We start from the raw sequence: 22,128 nt of genomic DNA on the forward strand, positions 1-22,128 counted from the left end.
CAGAAAAGCTTTTTACAGACGACGTTACAGGTCTGTGAGAGCCAGAGATTTTCCTTGTTTGAGGTGACCAAATACTTATTTTCCACCCTAATTTACGAATAAATTCTTTACAAATCCTACCATGTGAATTCATGGATTTTTTTTTTCACATTCTGTCTCTCACAGTTGAAGTGTACCTCTGGTGCAAATTACTGACCTCTGTCATCATTTTAAGTGGGGGAACTTGCGCAATCGGTGGCTGACTAAATACTTTTTTGCCCCACTGTAAAAGCCTGCAGTAAGTCTGTTCTCAAGGTATGAGTGCTCTTCTCTAAACTTAAGTTTGGCTGCTGATGCATTAGTAATAAAAGTATGTGGGTGGCAGGCTGACAAAGCGAGGTAACCCTGAGAAAACATGCCCAGCGTATCATTTAAAGGGGAGAAAGAGCTTGACTGCAGGGGAAGCACTGATTAGTTTGTGTTTAGCTTCTTGTATACTTGTTTTTTTTTTTAATTTCCTGTCATTTTTTGACCCTCATACATGTCTGGCTGTGTGCGTTTAAGTAAAATCAAGTCGTTTGCTGAATCCTTCAAGAGCAGCATCAGTAGGAGAAAGTGGATAATCGGATATATTATTGATCTCCTGCATGAAATATGATTTAAATTATTAAAATGATCACCCCTCAGCCAGCGAGTGGAGGAATCCTGGTGACAAAGGCAGGGGCAGAGAGGGGTTGGTTAAACAGCAATCTGTTTCTTCTGCATACTCATACCAGTGTGCTAAACAACTCATGATAACATCCCTCTTCACTTTACTCTTCATTGATTTGTGAATATTTCTCAACTCGTTTCACTCGTCTTTCCTGTTTTCTTCCTCTCTGTTTTCTCCCGCTCTTTCTCTCTTTCCCTTCTAGCACTTCTCCTCAGCTCCCCATGGCCCATCTGCATGCTGCTCTAGGTGGGTGCAGCGGGGGAGATAGCATAGTGGTGGCAGTGTGAAAAATGGCAGTTGTTAACCATCTGACAGGGCTGTCTCCCAGGAGCTGCAGCCTCTCCAAACAGCTCTAATGGGAAACATGCACATGGACCAGAGAATGGACTTGTTTAAATGTGCTACACCACTAGGAGGGGAGCGACACGAAGATGGGCTTGTTTTAAATGTCTCACAGCCTCCGGAGCGAGGCTTGTCAGTGGAGTCTTTGCAATGTTGCACAAAGACCTTAAGCGAGGTGAAGTTATATAAACTGCTTTTTACAAATGTGTTCAGCATCATCTCAATCTATTCTCAGGGCTTGTGCTGCATCCTTCTCTGTCAGAGATAAGGAGAGGGAAAAGCGCTGGTCATGGAGAGACAGCAGCTCCCAGTAAGACACAGGCAACCACTTTAATACCCCACGATTTCTTTCCAGATTTCAAGTCAAAACTTTTTCTTCTTCTTCTTTTTTTTCTAAACTAACAGAAAGAGTTTATGAGTGCACATTTCTATTATGAGGAACGCTTAAATGTTGAATGTTTCAGTCATACATTTTTATTAGTTTTCATAATGATCATAAATAACAGCCTAATTACAATAAGAGAGATGAAGATGAAGCTGCATCCAGGCATGAGATACCAAATATCGATTAGATCAGGGTTGCTTTTTTCTTTTTGTAGCACTTTGACTGAAATTACTTGACTTATAGGCCAACTTTTGAAGGTGTCCTCACATTGTTTTTTTTACATTCATCTACATTTTTTTGTACAGCAGTGTTTGTGTCCACAGGACAATAATGTATTTTAACTGACAAAAAATATATCAGAGGTAATAAAACAAATAAATTACAGTTTCTAACAAATTTCAAGCCTCTGCATCGTGTTCATGCTGTAGTGTAATTAATTGAAAAGAGCAGCTGCTTAGAAGGCAGGGAATACATCTCTGGAAAATGGTTGGTTTAGTGTATGCAATTTGGAGTTAATGGGCTAAGAGATGCGAAACCATTTGCATCGTCCTTTAATATTATGGGGTAAATTTATCTACATCTGCTATTAATTCCTCATTACTGCCAAGTCCAGGGAGGTGATTTGTAGCCCTGTGTTCCTTACTTGATGTCGCTCTCCTGGACTCTCTCTTCATCCAGGTCCTCTATGAACTTCTCCCCCTTCATCCAGTAGATGAGGGGGCTGACATCGCCGCTGTAGCCAAAAAATGCCCGGCAGGTAAGGTTCAGGGCGCTTCCTGCAAAAAACCACAAAACAAAACAGGAGATGACATGCTGTCATGCTCGATGGTCTTGCTGTTGTGTTAAAGGCATACAGCTCACATGCACAACCTGAAAAAATATTGTGTCAAATGCTATGCAGGGCTTTAAAGTCAGTGATATCGCACAGATACTCCAATTCTACCAACTCTTTTTATTTTATGCGTCATACACACATAGGGTGTGACACACACTTCACACATTCATAGACTCACAAATACACACTTTGCAAATCTGCACACAAATGCCGTCTGATGAGGGAAAGTGAAAATATGCCCATCCTCAACTAGTTTGGGGGATGTGCGTCTGCTATTTAAGGAGACAGGCTTTCCTTTCAACGTCGGCTTTAAATGCCCATTTGGCCACACACAAAGCACACTGATCATAAAGCAAGTAATGAACACATGAGGGCACTCAAGAGCTTTCCAGAATCCCCCTGGAGACAGTGCATTGGAAAAAATAAGGCAAAAGGAAGTGAGCGGAGACAGACACATCATTTTATTTAGAGCTGCTGCTGGGTATGAAGGGAGGTCAGGAGTCAACAACTACAGTTTGCTGCGAGTTGATATGTGGAGGGAAGAAGTAATTGTCACTGGGGAGCCGATGGATTCTTGGTTCTGTGAATGAAAGGATTATCTCTGTGGTTCAACACAGAGGGCAAGTATTTGCATGGAAGAAAAGGTGATACTTCACTACCAATTAAAAAAGTTTCAGTTGAAATCTACCGCACTAAAGCTGCTGGCAGCGTTTTTATAATTCGAGAAAGCCTAGAGATAAATCATAAATGAATCTGAGATAAAAAGCAATAAATAAATAAATAAATTAAAGAAATATACATATATACATAATGAATCAAATATTACAAGCAGCACAACTGTGAGCTGATTAAAGCTGGCAACACGTCATCAATCATGCAAGAACTTCAGTGTCCATGAACTTTGCATGTATTAAACTAAAGCTAAAGCGTGGCTGGCATACACTGTGAATGCATTTATTTTTCGTTCCAGCGAGGTGGCATTCACTAAACGCCCAGAGCGCAGTAATCTCGGCAAACCACAAGCGACGTGTAAACAATATACATATGATTTGATCCCGTAGCACATACTGTAAAGTGGGTGGAGACTCCTCTCAGGAGAGTCGGATCTGTGATTTGGGAAGCGCCGGGAGAAAGACGTGAAGAGGCTGGGGGGATGACGCAGATGCTTTTTGCCTGTTTCGCAGCAGGATTTACAAGCCGCAGTGCAAGGTTTGCATTTGTTAATCCCGATTAGTATGTTACAGCACTTGTGTTGGGAATCCAAGGGAAACTCTGCTACTTAACACCAACTTCAAAAGCAACTACGTCTAAGTCAGATCTTTTTTGTAAGAGTCAAAACTAAATATTTAAGGATTTACTGCAAGTCTCTTCTCTTGCATTACATATTATACAAGGATTTTTTTCTTTGTTCCCTCACTGTGATCTTTGAACCCACTGCACACCACAGTGTAGCCCACCACCTTTTTCTGGGATGCCCCGGCTGTGCCACCGGTCACACATCTTCAGAGCTGTGCCGACAAGGGTTATTCTTTAGAAGATTGTTTGTGTTTGAACTAAGAGCTCGTTTTCTCTGTGCTCCTCCTGTCAACAACCGAGACACAGCTACAAAAGATTTCAGCGGGTCTCTCTCTCTCAGCATAAGGAAAGTTTTGTGGCGTGCAGGGAAGGAGGATGGGAGGACACCCAGGAATGAACTGATAGCGCTGTCTGTGAGGAGCCGTGTCTGACATTTCCAAAGTTCAACAGCCTCTCTCAGCTTGGTATTTGTGCACAGCCGGGCTCTACAAAGGCTACACGCTCTACCTACAAAATAGGAACCTCCTGCGTGCAACACACACACATACAAACACAACCACTCACATGCACATGTACAGAGAACTTGGTACAAAAATACTTTACTATATAATCAGATCCAATTTTTTAACATGCACATACGGCACAAAATTACACATTACAGGCAACTCCGTGTCTCTGTGTGTGACCCAGATGCAGTATCTACCTTTTCCTCTGTTTATAAATCTGCCCCCTGCTGTTCGTATATCCCTCAGATCAATTGTAAACTAGGAATGTCAAGCTGCCAGCAGCCGCTGCCTGGAGAGGAAGTCTCCACTGAGCTGCCTGGGAATCACAGGAAACACTTGAAGGCCTCCTGCTGTCTTATTCTAGTCCAAATGCAGCACTCCCTGAAACGCTCTCACAGCCACCTTTGTTACTTCCAGAATGCCGGTGGGTGGTGTTGCACCTGCAACATCATCGTCACAGTCGATACAGTGTAAAGCTGGACATTTTGTTACAGGATGGTGGCCAATTAGTCTGATAAAGTGCTCATAGGGCACATGTGTGCTCTCTTGCATTATCAGCTCATCCTGTACATTCAAGTAATACATAAAAACATTGCTGAGGCTCTGATTGAACAAATAATACCAGCGGTGCACTACACAGCTTTTTGGAGCTTTTGATGATATATGATTTTTTTTAGCTGATTCAGTTCTTCTGGTTTATTTTGGCTTAAAAGTCAAGACTGAAAGTTTATCCTTTAATATGAATAAAGATTTACAAATCTTTATTCATATTATTATTAAAAATAAAGAAGATTGGTTAATAAATCATAAACAAAAGATCGTCTGCGCCATTTAAAACATCTGATTTGTACGTGTGTTTGAAGTTGGATATTTGAATGTAATTTCATCCCGACTGATTATTACATGGCGTTCAGTACTGTCTGCAGGGTCACATGCACCACGTTCTCTGCCTGCATTGAACACTGAACAGCTTTTTTTTTTTTATACCTTTAGAGGCTTATTTTCTTTCAGCACTTCAGTGTGCAGCTGAAATAACACCCAAGTTATTTGAAATGACACTTGCGCTCCCCTGGTGCTACATGTGCAATGCATACCTCCAGCTGCGCTTTAATTGGCAAGGTGAAGAGAAAGGTGGACGACTCTTTGCAAGGCAGCAGAGAAATGCATATAAGTATTACCCAGGCATATATATATATGTATGTATGTCCTGTTTAAGCTAGGCAAGATTGCCATAACTATTATGATGCTAAGCCAGCCAGACTTGGAGCAGATGGTAGGAGGACTATTAACCAGAACTGGAACAATGAGGTTGATCATTTGTACTAGCTGCAAAGGAGGAACAGCTTTTCAAAATCTCTCCCATGCTGTCAAACCCAATAGCAGTATCATTATTATTATAATCTGCTATTAGTCTCAGAGAGGTTTGTAACATTTGGAAACTTCCATTAATGATCTCTGTGTTGACTTTGACTCTGAGAGTGAATTTTTACTGAATTTTTAGGCAAAAGATAAGTTCAGGAAAACCCTCCAAAGTTAAATTTGGCTTCAGAAAAGCTTTCAAGGGAACAGGTCGTATATAATATGTAACAGCATCACTGGTTTAATACCTGTCACCAACCACCACCATCCATGTCTCCTGAATAATAAGCATTCTAGCTTTTGGTGAAAACTCAAAAATTCAAATCTCTTTTTAATTTATTGAAGTTCATAAATAAGTGTGCCATTACAAGACTTGGCAAGATTAGGCGTGAAAAATATCCCCCGCTGAGTGGATGCGCGTCTTGTACAGCACAAGAGCGTGATTAAGTGTTTGCCTGAGTGTGCGTTTCTATGTGCATGTCTTTGTGTGTTGTTACTGCCTTCACACATGCGTGGGTGTGGAACAAATCCATGTAATCTGAGTGATTGACATCCTCCCCTCGGCTGAGAGTTGGTCACGGCGCTTGATGGAAATTAGACTTAAGAACCACCCCTTTTTTCCCACTTCTGCCCAATGTCTCTATGAGTCTTCCACACAGACTACATCTTTGGTCCTCCTATAGCAACAAATAAATATTTGGTAGGGAACAGTATAATATAAAAATACATTTTGACCCTATTATTACTATAGCTGGGTATATACATGAGGCGATGGGATGTAGTTATACAAAGTGGACCCAGTGCCCTTATTAATCTAGCTTTCAGAACATGCCTTTCTCAGAGATGGCATCTTTTATTTGTCTGTCTGAAAAACTTAAAATATGATGTTTTAAGAGGTCCTAGAATGTAGCCACACCAGTAAACGGCTTAAATAGAGAAACAGTTGTACAAAACCTTTTAAGTTTGCATACACAATGTCTACTTTTCATTAGTTTGGGTGTTGGTAATTCTTGTAGTCATGTCATCAGTAAAATTGGTACTGGCAAGAAGTTACCACTAAAATAACAAACCAGTTGTTTCTTTTAACTTTGGGTTTCATTCAAATCTTTTATCAAGACAATGGCTGCATTTATCAAACAGAGTCAAACTCATACTGATATATCGACTCATATTTTTTTCTTTCAAATACACAAAACATAAACAAATTTGCCTAACATTTGGTATGTTTAGTTATTTAGGAAAAATAATCTTTAGTTGTGGCTTGACTCTTTCACACTCTGACTCTGGTCTGTTTAGCTGGTTGTTGTATTTGTTGTGTTTCAAACATGTGTTGCAGACAGGGAAATTGCAGAGCGCTCTCTGGTGGACAAACTATGCAACATGAAAACACATGACACGGCTGAAGAGTGTTTCTACCAACTCATCTTTACTTTATAAATGTTGATTTATTGGGTGTTGTCAATGCTGATACTGATATATTGGCAAATAGCTAATAATGGCCAGTATATATGCTATACATATATACTGCAACTAAACAGTTTGGGTTCAGATTACAAACTGTTCTTCTGGGGAAATTAAATAAATTTTCAATTTATTTCAATGTTTAATTTCATATGGTAGCTGGCATAGGCTCCAGTTCCTCTGCGACCCTGAACTGTATAAGCGAAAGTGGATGGATGGATGCATAGTGCCAATTTGTGACAACATCAGTGCTTTACATCACAAAGTAAAGACCGTACAATATCAAAACCCCAACAATCACGTGACCCCCTACGAGCAAGCACTTGGCAACAGGGAGAAAGAAAAACTCCTATTTAACAGGAAGAAAACTTCGGGGTCATTGAGGGGCCGCCATCTACTGTGACTGGTTCGGGGTGAGGGAATTAATAGCAGCTTAAATTTTTCGTTTTCTGTCTTCTGTGGATTAAATATCTACTTTATCGGCACATTGTGACAAAACCTCTGTAAAGTAACAAGCTGTTCAGTTTTTACCAGCCACTAGAATTTATAATGCCCATTATACTACATTACATTTATTTGGGAAACACTTATGTCTACAGCAACTTGAATGAATGAGCTTTTTGAATGCTTTTAGAGCACACTAAATATATTCATGTCAAATAAGGATAGGTACACATTTTACTTTTCAAAGGGATCACAAAAGAAGCTCTTTATTAGACAATATAGTGGAATGAAACCTAGCAGCCAAAAAACAAGCCAACCCTCATGCTGGGCAGGCCTTTACTGTGAAATGCAATAAATGATTGAGTGAAACCAGAAATGCTGATCAAATTTTTAAAGACTATAAAATAATGTGTGCTGCACAGGGTCATAAATTTGATTTGCATCAACTCTTGGTGCATGTTTAGCTGATTTCACAGTATTTGGGATAATTAGGCCTCACAGAGCTGGCACTCAGATTCACACAGAGGAATACTTTCCAAGCCAGAGGAGAGGAAAACAAACCTTGCACAGAAAACACTCTGCAGATGCTGTCCAAACTCAGCACAGATGCACAGAGCACACAGCGAGATTGACAGATACGCCGACAGAGGGGCAGATGAATGAACAGACAGACAGACAGAACCCCCCCCCCCCAACAATAACACTATGCATATATGAACATGATTAGAAACTAACAGACACACACATACATATCGTGTCAGTTCTTTCTTTTCCGTCTCAACTCATCCTCCTTGAATACACGTGTCGTTCTCGTGCCACTGCTTAGAGCGGAGTTGTGTGCTGTTACTGCGTGTGACAGCCACCATCATGTTTTATTTGTAGGATAAGAAACAATCCGGAGAGCCTTTTGAAAAAGTCATATTCAGAGTGGGTTTGATGTTTCATAACACACTCTAGTCCTCAGCACAATTGTTCTCTCGGTACTTCGTTTTCAAGGTAAGGCACAGTCTTGCACATCACATGTGAGTGTTTTTTCTCACCCTGAAGATGCACTTTGCCAATTTTTAGGAAGGGGTGGCCCTAAAATAATAAATAGACTATTTGAAGTGTAGAGAAAACATGGAATTGACAATGAAAAATTGCTGTTACTGTGATAAAAATCATACACATCAAACAAAAACAGCAGAATAAAAATGTATTAATATGACAGTCAGTCTTCTTGTTTCCGGCCATCTTAGCGTCCTCATTCAGAAAAGGGAATCAGCTACATGTATAATCTTCTTTCATACATCTTGTTCACTGGAAGGAGGACTTTTAATTACAATGTTATACAAGAACTGCTATAAAGCTCAGCTGCTCCGTTATTCACAAGGGGTCCACAGCGGGTAGCTCCACATATTTGATTTGGCAGCTTTTTACACCAGATGCCCTTCCTGAAGCAACCCCAAAGGGGCACGCTGTCCATAACAGGTTCCCAACAAATATTATTCACTTAAAAACAGAAGAGCACTCTCAAACACACCTGCTTATTCTCTCACATAAAAAAATAAAGGGCCCTACGCACAGTATTGTGCACGAAAGATTTCAATTTTACACTTGTGCTTGTGTAATTTGTTTTTTTGGGTAGCCATCACTGGCTTTCACGTCGGTTGTGATGTCACAAGCACTGGCCCATATGTGCATGTGGAGCAGATGAACGTGAAAACAGCTTTCTACAAACTCAACATGTCGATCAATTTGTACAGTGAAAGTCAAGCATCCAAAAGCAGAAGCCGCATCAACACTTTGGCAATATTTGCTGCAATATTCAAACCCACCCGACCTAAATACAGCCTTAATAAGCTGCGCACCTTCCAGGGTTACATATCATAGCACATGTGTTGATTGATTGCCACCACAGGCTGATATTTAATTCTTGTCAGACCCCCAAAGAAGACTTAGAGCGCATACACACTCGTCTGTTTTCCCTCAAAGAATAAACTTGAACTATATAATTTTACCTGAAATAAGAGGGCTTTTACAACTCGTTTTTTTTTTTTTAAAGATTTCACCTGCTGCACTGAAAAGCACCTTTCAGATAAGCCCTCTGAGCCATGCAGTGTTTCCCTTCTTTTCTTTTTGCTGTACAATATCATTGTTGCAATATATTTTTCTCCTGAGATATTAATAGAATCGTTCTGCTCCCCACTGTTATATAGGTCCTTGTAATCCATCCGAATGGACAAACCACCAAAAGCTGAGTTATTGTACAAGGTTTTTATGGCAAACAGCAATATCCCACAGCCTAGTTTTAGACACAGGCTTAAATTTCGGAGTCTGGGTATTTTAAGCTTTCAATAAAATGGCCAAGAAGAAAGTGTTAGTGTGTGCATATGCATATATGAGGGGGAGGGAGGGAAGGGGAGAGAGAGAGTGAGAGAGGGAGCGGGAGAAAGAGAGAGAGAGAGAGAGAAATAAGGGTTTGTGAAGATTTCCTGTGGATATCTCTGCAGGAGAATCTGATACAAGTCCTGTCAGTCATGATTCTTCCCCCACAAGGTGTGAAACAAGCATGAAAAAGTGCACACAGTACTGTGTAATCCTTTTTTGCACAGAGAGAGGATAAGAGAGTGAACAAGTTGGAAAACAACAAAACTATGATACATGTCAAACCTTCTTTGGCTGGTGCATTGTGATGTGTATTGTGTGTGTGTGCACGTGTTGCACATGTAATAACGTCCCTTTGAGTAGTTAAAAATGGATAGGCCATACATTTTCTGAGCGCGCCTACTCTGTAAACTATATCCAGCCTCATATTCACCCCACACTCACATTGTAGAATGCCTTAAACACATGCCTTTTTCAAGGCTAGGATGGGAGACAGAGGAAGAGTAAGGGGAGCCGGAAAGTAACGACAACGGCGGCATTGAGAAAAGAAGGTGAATGACAGCTATTCAGCATTCCCGGGTGACTCCTTGAAATTCTCATTCCAGTCCCCTTTGCTAAAAATACCTGATCCCGCTTCTTGTCCGTGCTCATCTCTCGATGCAGGAGGTGAAATCTCTAGAGAACCGTAAGCAGGCAAGTGTGTTTACTGTTTCAGGAGTGGGGAGTTGGAGCACAGGAAAGTCCAAATCTGTCTGTCAACATTTCTATTCTTTAGCTGCCTGCAGGTTACCATGACTACACCTACCGTGCGAGGTAGCAGCAGCTCAGCAGGCTCCGTCAGGACAGAGAATACAGTAAAGATACGTACTGTAATGACATCAGGATCCTGGTGGATATATTGACAGTGAGCAGCAATCAAAGCTGGCTCTGCTTGGAGGAGGGTCAAAACAAAATTCTGACTCCTGACAAACTGAAAAGTCCTCCGCTTGTTTGTGCAGCGTTTCGAACATCTTGGAATCTGTGAAAAAAGCTCCACTGTATGTAAAGATGTGGCTATTTGTTCGTAGCACTCTGGTGAGCTGATGTGGAACGATGACGTTGGCTGAACTGATTACTTTTGCTCTGCATTGCGGAAGTCGGTGTGAGGCGGGGGATATCGAGGGGTGAGAAGTACAGTAAAAAGATGGATTGGAAGATTTGGGGCAGAATAAGTGGAGGAATGAGTAAGGGCAATGAGAACATAAAAGAGTTAGGGCCCACCCCCTCCGCCACCTCAGCTTCTCTGCAGCTCTAATATCGTGCCCTCTCCAGAGACAAGCCCTTAATTACCATTACAAGCCTGAGAGCTTTTAACAGAGGAGAATCCTGCGTCTTTCCCTCTCTGTTGCTCCTTCTCCTCGTTTGTTCTGTGGCCCCCGACGATCCATCAGGGAAATGTAAGCCTTTAATTACCGGTAAAAATTACGGCCTTTGTGAACAGGTAGTTGGTGCCCTCGCTTTCATCTCCCCTTTCGTCTGCTAAGCGTCCCTTTTTGATGACATAATAGGTGCTTTGTCCGAGGAAGGGAAACACAGAGGCTCATTATACCACAAGAGGCACTGTGGGGGATTATATGATTATGTGATAGCGAACTTAATAAATGTTCTTTTATCAGTGTGGCAACAAGTGCTCATTCCCCAACTTTTACTCAAAGATCAGCTTTTTGAACGTTCTGATCATCCAGTATGAAACTGTCCACCGTGGGAACAGAAATAAAATTTCACAAAACATGCCGACTCACCCACGTTTCAAACCTTTGGTCTTCTAACCTTTCTGCACACTCGATTTTGAATTGCTTTCTCACAAAGTGCCTTCATTACCCATGTCTTATTATTTCTTACGGCCCCACATCTCCCCTTTCCATTTTACACCAGAGGGTTTTTGGAATCACTTTTCCTACTAATCTGAGTTCATGTAAAATCTCCTTTTATAGTCAAAAAGAGACAAAAAATAAATGCAATTTTCATTCAGTGTCAGTGGGTGTCATAAACTGCCTTCTAGGAACCTCGAGAAAGCTTTTTTTCCCACTTTGCCGTTTATTTTGAAAAAAAAAAATTGAAGGTGTTGGGACGACAATAATGTAAAGAAACAAAAGGAAGAAAGGAGCAGGGAGGAAAATGATAGAAGAACTTTGCAGCTAATGGATAAGCACAGAGATACAAAGTCAAATATAGAGGGATCTGTAATTGGCTCCTATCCAGGGAACTGGATGCCAATTAAATGGTGAGATTTGAACACTTGACGAAGAACATCACTTTAATGAATGGCCCAACAGGGGCCTGGCTGCAGGCACTGACCCACTGACCGGAATACCAACCGGAGTCTGACTAACTCAATTAAAACCGGAGCTCAGTATCTAAGGTTAGGTCACACCAGCACAGACCATCACTGTTAACCAACCGTATCCCAAGTGACTTTATCAAATCCTATTCAAACATTTGTGTCATCCAACTTATGTCAACAGAAAAGCCCTCTATTCCCTTACTGACATCCATATATCCAGCCTAAAATACAAAGCACTGCCTCAAGAAAGTTTAGAATGTATAAAAATGTATTTTAAACAGACTAAAGAAAGCTTAATTTTTATATGATCACATTTTTTAAAATATGTTTTAAGTTAAAGGCTGTCTGGGCTTTGAGAAAGCTCAATAAGAATCATTGAAGGCGTGTGAAATGATTGCAAAATATGATTATTCTACTCTTATACAAACCAGCTATAAGAGCTCTGTTTGGAATTAATGAGAGCTGTAAGAAATAATCTGTAACACAGTAGGTGTCATACAGTAGTTTAAAGTTAAGACAAGTGTGTGTGTGTGGAGGGGGCGGGGGGATAAAACTCTGTGTGCGTGGGAAGGGTAGTAAACCTGCTGAGGTATTAATGAGACAGGAAAGGCACGTGTTAATGAGTTAAAACAAGAAAAAACTAAATATGGATAAACTGCAGAAAAAAGAACGATTCTGCAACAGTGTAAAGTTTTATTTTAACAGAAATGATCAAACAAATTGAGGCCTAAATTTAAATTTAAGGTTTGCTGTGCTGAGTCCTGATTGCTTTTAGGGATTTTGAAGAGACAAGAGGAACACCAAAGTCGGGGAATAGATGCAATGTTAAGTGCCTCTTCACCAAAGTCCACAGTAATGCAGCAGTGGATTTTTCAGTGGGTAGCAGGACATATACAGAAAAGGTCACTGAGTTAGAAATAACTCTATTAGGACTCTCAGGCTATTCAGTAAACCAAGAAAGTACACCGTTATAGCATATTTTCAAGACGCACACATCCTAAAACAAAAGCAGGGTAGAGAAGAAAGTGACTGTAATGGCTGAAACATTGTTCAGAGTCCAAGACAAATTATTTTTAGCAGTTGCAGATATGCAACTTTGTGCTGACCCCATGGTAAGGAGAGTTCACTCTTTTCTGCAGATGCAATCATATGACCAGGTGCAAATGATTTTCAGTATAGCGTTGTGAACTCAAACAAAAGCATGCAGATTATACACCTGCAAAAAGAAATATAACACATTTCCAAAACCTGAAACAGGCCATAAACATAAAAGTACTTTCACTGATCCACTCTGAAAATACCCACTTTATTTTTGGTCACTTTTTATTCACACAAATGTCATGAAATCAACATTCATAGCAAGAATAACAGATGAAAGACCCGGAGGTATTTATGCATTCTCCAAATTTCCATTTTAAATTTTTGTTTTAATTATAGCTGAACACAGTAAAACAGAATAATGTAATGATCCCCAAGAACATCTGCTGCTATATCAGATAAGCTGAAGCTAGTTAGGAAATCAAAGCTTTGTAATGTTGCTATAGAAAAAAAAGGGTTTGTTGCCTTGACACAAAAAGAGGTTAATACTATTTCTTTTATTTCATTTCTAGAGATCCCACATGTCCACTTCATGAAGAGATAAACCTTCTGTATGTCATTCTTTTGTAGTCTTTCTCTGAGTTTTCTTTTAAAGCTTTCACTCATCTTCTCAGCATCACCAAAATCCCATTTTTCCTCTACCTTCCCTCTTTTTATGCACCCGTCAAAGCACATCCACACACATCCAGAAATATACATTCACGCACACACACACTCCTTCCTATAACAAAGCGGTGCCCTCCTCTCGTCACTTCCACAGCTCTGCCTCTTATCACACCTCTAGCACTCCATACTCTTTCTCACCCTCTCATTTTGTAGCCTAACCCTGAAATCTCAACATACCACTTGAGTCAAAACCACCTCACAGACTTCACTACCCCTCCTCACTTTCTTTGTTTTTTCCCCACCTCACGCTTCTTTCGATTGTCCACTCTTTCTCTGTTTTTCAATTTATGACTCATCATCCAATTCTTCACACCAACCCTCCCCTGCCTCGCCAAGACCATGTCCGGTAAATTTTGGGCTTTTGAGTAGGAGCGCAGATTGAGCTTCGGCCGCAGGAGGCCTATGTGTTGAGAAATCTAAATCACGGCTGACAAATGACTTGTGCCATGTGGGCTGGAGACACTGGGACAGGGGCACTGGGGAAAACAGAAATGTTTACACACTAACACAGGCTGATGGTGTCCCATGGTACTTGGCAAGCACTGGGATAATTTCACTCTTGCAAAATACCTGAGGGATCTGTGCCGAGCTGCTTCTTAGGATGACTTTCAGCCAATCAGAATCGCAATGAGGGAGCGCGCTAGGACGTTAATTACTGCAATGATTTCCTGTTCCTGTGAGAGGCAGGATGGGTTTGATTTGTGTGTGTATTTGCATGTGTGTGTGTGTGTCTACCTACAAGAATACACATGCTCCATCACGCGATGGGGTGAGCACAGCATCAATCAGTGCCTCCTTTTCTCTAAAAGAGATTAAATGACTTGCACTGCATAAATCCTTATCTCGATGGCTCATCAGTCATTCTTATTCAGTTTCTGTCAATTTGACCACAACCTTTAACTGTAACAATGTCACTTCTTAACTGTCAGAAATCTAACAGATTATTCTCTCGACGATCCAAACTACAAGTCCTTGCCAGGACTTTGTTTGGAAGGCAACTAAACACATTGCATGATATCCTATTTTCACTTTTTAGGTCCTTGGGGATCAATACTTTTGAAGAATGCAACTGGGATCTGGTTTCTATAGTAACTGCAAAGTGCACTTTGCTTATCCACAATCTGGGGGAAAAAAGTCTTTCAATTATCACCAAAAAATGAACATTGTTTGCTTGCATGAGTGCTCATCCGCATGCAAATAAATGTGTGTAAATTAGGTCAACTGGTTAAGCAAACTAAACAGCATATTGCATGTGTTCATGCTCTGCATGTGCTTGGAGCAACTGTTTATTTCATAAAGATACAAATTTACAATGCATAAAATAGACAGATTAGATTAACATCGTGTCCTATATTTCTAAAATCTGGCTTAAAGTAGGGCTGTTAATCAGAAATTACCTACGTTCTGGTTATATTTTCATTAAATACATTACACCACAGTTAGCAAGTGCAATTCATGCTCACATCAACAAAATCTTTATTTAAAAAGTACCTTTCTTTCTATTAATCTAATAGTGATACTCATCTGTTTCCTGACTATGTGAATATGATGTTTTAACTCTAAAACAGACATGTTATATGATCTAAATATTTGCTAACTACATATGGATTTTAGTTGTCATGAAGATGCTCAGCACAAAGGTCAAGCAGCCGACCTAACAATAATGAGAATGAAGTGCCACAGCCCAATGAAATACACTAAATATAATATAGTTAAGCTTTTTAATTGTTTTTATGTGCAATGACTCTAGTTAACGGATTGGAGTCGTTAAAGCTGGGAAGCTGTCATCATTTTTACTGTATGCTGTCAAACAAAAAAGTCATTTGTTTTGTATTCAACACCCAAATAAATGCTTTTCCAAAGAAAAATTCAACACATAGTTTGTATATCACAAAGTTTTTGCTACCAGCATCCATTTTTCTCCAAACAGGCAGCCAGTCATAAACAAACACATGAACAGCAGATCAAAAAAAATGGCGATTTTTGTTGCCAAACAGCAAATCGAGCAAACAGAGTTGTTTTTGTTCTGGGATCATGTGGCGAACAAATCAACTGTTACTTACTGCGTGTGTGTAATTTGCAGCTCAGGTGCTTTTGATACCTTTGTCCTGATATCGGTGGCTAATGCTAACCATTTATTTGACAAATTAACTTTACACGCAACTATTTTAAACAGCATATATGATTAAAACATCCAATACATTGTTCAATTACTGGATATTTTTTAAGCTTTTCCCCAAATATATTTGTTTTTTTTAATTGTGAATAGAGCATTTTAAATGAGGCCGTGAGCTTTACTGTTAATAAAAACTCATGGCTTGGTTTATTCAGAAAAGGTCCAGAGTGATTGGAAACACAATCTGTTTACCAGTATTCAAACAATATCATGTTGTTGTTTTTTTTCAACATTAACCCAAATGTCATAACCTGTCGTCTCTGAATGCTGCTAAACCAAATAATGTCACAACTTGGAAAAGTATTTAGTAATAAGGTAAATACACTTACAATACAAGTGTATGTAATATAATTTATATAATATGAAGTAATTAATAGTGGTAAAGTAAGCTAGAATAGAACTGAATAATATATATATTTTTATCAGTTAGGGAAATATTGTTAAGAGGTAGACATATACTTCAACCTTTTTATTGAGATGGAAATTTGTATTTCATATTTTTAAGAAATAATAATATAGAGCCGAGCAAGAATAATTAAGCACATTATTAATTAACTTTTTTGTGTAACACTATTTATAATATAGAAATCTGAATGATAGTTTTGGAGAATTTGCACTGTGTGATTTGCTTCAAATTGCTAAAGGAAGTTTTTTTAATTTTAAGTTATTTAACTTTAATTACCTACATTTATAAAGTAAGTACTCGCTGATTTATAAGGCAAAGTTTCTTTGATTCCAAATGAGTCACCCCAGAAGTTTAGCAACAACCACTGCAATGCAGATCTGCGTGATGGATGACCTGTTGTACCTTCGTTATTCATGAATGCACACAGTTTTGTTTGTAGTACTGTGGGGAAAAAAAGTAAAAGAAAATGTAAGAGGAATTAAGGCGGAGCTGGGAATGGGACATCGAAAGTCAAAAGGATGTTTAAAAAGAAAGCACAGGACGTAAAGTTTGTGTATGATGCTGGTCTGCAAAATGCATGGTCGACCCAGCTATTCACATGAAATAATATGAATAATAAATAAGACACTGGGAACAGGTTAATTTCTGGATGCTACTCTTAGCAGACACTCTAGTCTGCAGTGTCGTTTCAGTGAAACAGTGTTTTACAGAAAATATGGTTAATGTGTCTTTTCTTCTCCTGTTAATATAAAGACTGCTGAAGTCCACTGATTAAAGATCTATACATCTTTAATTAATTGTAATCCTTAATGTGGATGTATGAACCTTTATATTCAGTCCAAATCAGGAGGTGAGTCCTAAAAGATGGCTTGCACCATAGTTAGATCAAATGTTTGTAACCACTTCTGGCTTGTGTCCAATGCATGAGCTCTTATCACTCTATCAAACAATGTCATTACCCCTGTTAGGAAAATGTTAGAAATCTGTGGGTGCTGCACATTCATGAAGGCCTAGAACATGCACAAGGAAAAAAAACAAAAGAAGAAGAAAAGACAATGAAATGCTGCGGCATGTTTCCTATTTTTAGGAAAGGTTAGAACTGAGGCTAAACAATTGTAAGGCTGTGTAGGTTTGATGCCATATCTGTCGCTTTCACAATTCATTAAGTTTTTTGTTTTATTATCAGAACTGACTGCACCGATGGTCAAAATGATTAAACTCTCGATGGAAAAAACAACAACAACAACAACAAAAAAAACAAAAAACAATTTGCCCTTAATAGTTTTGAGTGGGCCAGTCGTTCAATGTTGTCATTATTTCCAACAAACCATCTGCTGCTTGCTCACACCCACAGCAAATGTAAATCTGAGTGAAAGATTCAAGACGGAGGCCCACTAAAAAGCTGCTCGCTAAACTTCGTAATTATTAGAAGACGCTGCACTTTCAAATCCTCCATCACGCAAATGACAACTGGAGGCGTTTTAGCGTTTGAAACTTCAGACAATATCATAGATCAAAGAGTCTACCATCATTGAAAATAGAAACAGGTGAAAAGTACCATGAAGCAGGATCTTCACTCGATTTAAAAAAAAAAAGAGAAATGGTTAGAGGCACTTCTTGTGTGCAATAAGGAGAGCATAAAACCTCTGCTTATGTTTGTGTTTTTGTGATTCGCGCTCCGGGCAGTGCAGGGCCATCTGCATTGAAATGCCAGTGGCTTTAAAAAGAAAGAAAATCAATAAAATTACATAAAGTTCAGTGGAACTTTAATATCAGCCGCCCAGTGTAGCTGTGGTGCAGGGAATGTCACTTACATTTCTTTCAATGCAGAAGATGCAAATTAGTTCCTAGCATGCGGTTTCAAACACAGGCTTGCAGAGAGAAGGATCTTATAACGCACGCCACAAAACATGCATGCAGCAAACGTGGAAATCCTGACACAAGAAAGAAGCAGCCTTTCACACATATTCAGTCTGTTTTGCTGCTTTCCTCTCCACCAGTCCTATGTTTCCTTCCTCTTTCCCATCCTATGAACTGCAGGGATTTACTTGGTATGGAATCTTGCCGCAGTGCTCTCTCAGAATGCTAATATGCTCAGCTGATGTGGGTCAGGACTTAATCCTGTAGAAGTGATTATCACTGCACGACTGGAACTTCTCTATCATTACCAACTTGGTACTTTTCAGTCATGTCATTATCATTCCCAGAAAGACAAACACATCACTTTGGCAAAACTGGAACAATTAAAAGGAAAATTATACGTTGTAGAGCTGCACCCAGCAAGATTACTTTTTAAATCTGTGTGTATTCATTATCATAGTGTATGTAAAACAACTTTTGTGTCCCAGTTTAAGAATCATTTTAAGCTTTCTTTTAATACTGTATCTGATTAGTCTGGGACACGACCACTTATTTATGTGAATATTTTTTAAAGAGGAAAACAAAGCCAGCTAGTCCAGCCAGTCCCAGTTGGATTCCTTCTTCTGCAAAAACGCCCAGAAAGTAGAAGCCAAGATGCAATTTGAGAAGAACTGGCCCTCACCTGCATCAGGATGATGTAAGGGGGACCTGAGACCCTACCATTCTAGTTTATTTATAACGCACTTTTAAAAACAACAACAGGGCTGACCAAAGTGCTGTAGAATAACACTGAATATGAAAGACACACACAGGCCAGAAGGCAAATGACATAGAAACACAAAAGTAAAAAGTAATTTGAGATCACAGACAACATCTTGTCATGAAATGTCTAATCTTGCCTTCCTCTTCTTGAGCGTAACCAGTGGTTTGCACCATGTTGTAAACACTGTGTTTTAATCCATGAAGCTGTGTCTTGACTTTTAGACTTTGACAGTGATGCAGCAGCCTCCTCAACAGTGTTCCTAACTTGAATGGATTTTTCTTAACCAAGGAAGGAATTCTGTAATATAGCTTTCTTCTTTGCTTGTTCAGGTATCTTTGGTGTTACTGAGCTGGTGAGTGCATTAAAAAATGTACTGGATTGTAGATTTGGTCACTGCTACAGTTTCTGCAGTCTCTTTGATTGGTTTATTTCTATTTTATTGATGTATTTTTTGCCTAATGATGGCACTCATCATTTGCACTGACATCTCTTTGGACCTCATATTGAGAGCTCCAAATGGAAGTTTAGTAGTTGGAATCAGCTCCACATCTTTCAATAAGCTTAATTTGTCATGGACTAATGAGGGAACAGGAACTACTTTTCAGTCAACTTCCAATTACTTCTCAGTCTCTGAAAATGGGGGACTGGGTATGAAAAATGGCTTTAATTCTTCAACAGTTAATCCGGTACTTCTGTTAAATCCCTTGAATTAAAGCTCAAAGTCTGTACCTCAATCACACATTTACTGTTTGATTTAAGATCCACTGTGGTGGTGGTGTACAGGGGTAAAATCACAAATTTTGTAAATTCTGTCACTGTCCAAAAATCTACCTGGTAGGATTGGAAATATATTATGGTTTTACCTATACATTTAGAGCCTGAATTGTTCACTATCAGGTAAAAAATATATGTGGGATGAACTTCAGAAAAGACCTCCCACACATAGAAAAGGGTGAATGTAAATCTACAATACAATTCTGCAATCATGCACGGCAGTTTTGTTTGTTCACCAGTGCGTGTGCATGCTGCTCATTCACACAGGTGAAAAGCCAAGCTACCTGCTTTTCACCTGGGGAATTTAAGTAATGGAAAAGTTATATATTTCCCAAACAGAGTTAAAGCCAAAAGGGAATACTGTTGTTCTGCTGGAAATAACATTAGTGCATGCTTGAGCAACCACATTCACAAAGAAACAGGGAGCCTGATTGAGGTAAAGACACCATTTGATAGCACTGTGTGGATGCAGTGCTCATATATATTGAAATTCAGCTTTTTCGCTGCTATTTCTAACCAGCTGCTGAATATTAACTATAATCGCAAAAAGATGTGTGCCAAAAGTCAAAAACCTATGCTTCTTACCAAAGTACTTTTAATATTATTTACTCACTCCTTGAGAAAATTATATAAAAAGAGGGGTGAAAAACAAAGGACTAACTATGAGTTACAAATAATGAGCATTTCCAAACATTTGTTTCAGATTACAGTCGATTCTATTGATTTCAGTGTGGGGGAAAAATCAATTCACAAATTTCCTTTAAGAACAGGACTCACAAAAGAAAAAGATAAACTAAAGAGTGATGGCACCAGAGATAGAAAACAGATACAGGAGTTCAAAACCAATGAGGGGTAAAGAAAGTGATGAGGAGGAACACCGCAAAACAGTGAAAGTGACAGATTACTTGGGAAACATGGCCTGATCAGGTGGGCCTGTTCTACTAAAGGGAACAAGAGATGAGGCCAGAGAAGTCCTTGTACGCTTGGCTACACTTGCACGTACGTAAAGGTGACTAATTTTCTCATTTTACAGTTGAGGACAAAATGTTGTAATGGCCTATTTTGGCTGAATCAGTGATGGAATCCACTTTAGCTGCACATTACGTTCCACTCGATCCACATCTGTTCTCAGTCTGCCTTATTCTTAAAGGTCACACAGGAAACTGCCAACACATAAAAGGTCATGTTATCTCTAATAGGGCAGCGCAAGCGATTAGAAAAGCCACTGAGTGGAGAAGAAATTAAGTAAGAAGAGGTCAAAAAGGTTATTAGCAGGTAGCAAACCAGCAGTGCAAAGTTGTTAGCTTTACAATAACTGCCAGCCACACATTATATAGAAAAAAAAGCTGAAGCTATGTAATGACACAGTAAATAGGTGGATAAATAACAGAATCCACAGTTCAGACAGACAACAAAAATCTAGTAGGACTATAACAAGCTGTTATAGTGTTAAAACAAGCTGTTTCTACAATAAACAATAGGATCTAATGCTGGCAGCATGGGATAGAATAACTCTATAAGAAATTAAAGAACACATGTCTTGACTATTAAAAAAGTTTAAAGTAAAACAAAACAAAATAAAACAACTTGACGCTATAATAAATAATGAAAAATTGCAGATCAGGAAACTTATATTATGTTCATTGTCAGGCCTTGTTATTACGCAACTAAGACTAGTACACTGTTGTTCTTGGTGTTTTGTCAGATTTATAACATACTAAATGCTAATTGGAAGAATTTTTGCCAAGGTTTCCAACAAACCCTAAAACTGCCCCTGGAAATGAGCACACAATGTCCCTAGTTTTTCCTCCTGGACACCTGTCTTTATCTTTGTAGGAGTTGCTTTCAGTCAATTGCTAGTTACTGGCCTTGTTCTGTTCAATAAGTTAGCACTAGCTGCTTTACAGCTGTTAAAAAGGGGGTTTAAAAAATTAAGTCCCATTCATCCTGCGATGTTGTAATTTTCTTTTTCATATGCTTAACACAATAACAAAATTCGACAACTTTTCTCATGTGCAGAAGTGCGTTACACTGCAAAAGACACATGCTAATGATTGTTTCGTTTTGTTCCAGTCGGTTCTTTGGCCTAATAAATCAAGCTAGCTGTCACTGAAGAGGATAACAATGCTAACAACAAAAAAGAGAGTGAGTAAAAAAGTGTGATATCTTTAATGATGTGCTATATACAGTATGCAACAGTAAACAGGCACCCCCACAAATACATAAAACAGTTGCAGCTGCATGCTAACTGCCTAGTAACGCAAGAAGAATTTTTCCTTTTGTTTCAAAGGGGGCAATTATTACCATAGAGGGTGGTTATTAGGGAAAGTAAAGCTACTACTTAGCATGCCTATTCTTCCATTGTTTAATACTAAT

The 22,128-nt window shown here is 39.2% G+C and overlaps 1 protein-coding gene across 4 annotated transcripts in view; it reads right to left on the reverse strand.

Annotated features, from left to right (window-relative positions):
- The window catches only part of il1rapl1a (interleukin 1 receptor accessory protein-like 1a), a 178,838-nt gene that overhangs the window by 25,309 nt on the left and 131,401 nt on the right, over window positions 1–22,128 (reverse strand). For all 4 annotated transcript variants that reach the window (XM_080902276.1, XM_080902278.1, XM_080902277.1 and 1 more), the window contains exon 7: window positions 2,062–2,194. In XM_080902276.1, the coding sequence (XP_080758402.1) occupies window positions 2,062–2,194 (133 nt within the window). The remainder of the gene's footprint in view (window positions 1–2,061; window positions 2,195–22,128) is intronic.

This window comes from Rhamphochromis sp. 'chilingali' (genome assembly GCF_963969265.1).
Source record: "Rhamphochromis sp. 'chilingali' genome assembly, chromosome: 14".
Taxonomy (NCBI): domain Eukaryota; kingdom Metazoa; phylum Chordata; class Actinopteri; order Cichliformes; family Cichlidae; genus Rhamphochromis; species Rhamphochromis sp. 'chilingali'.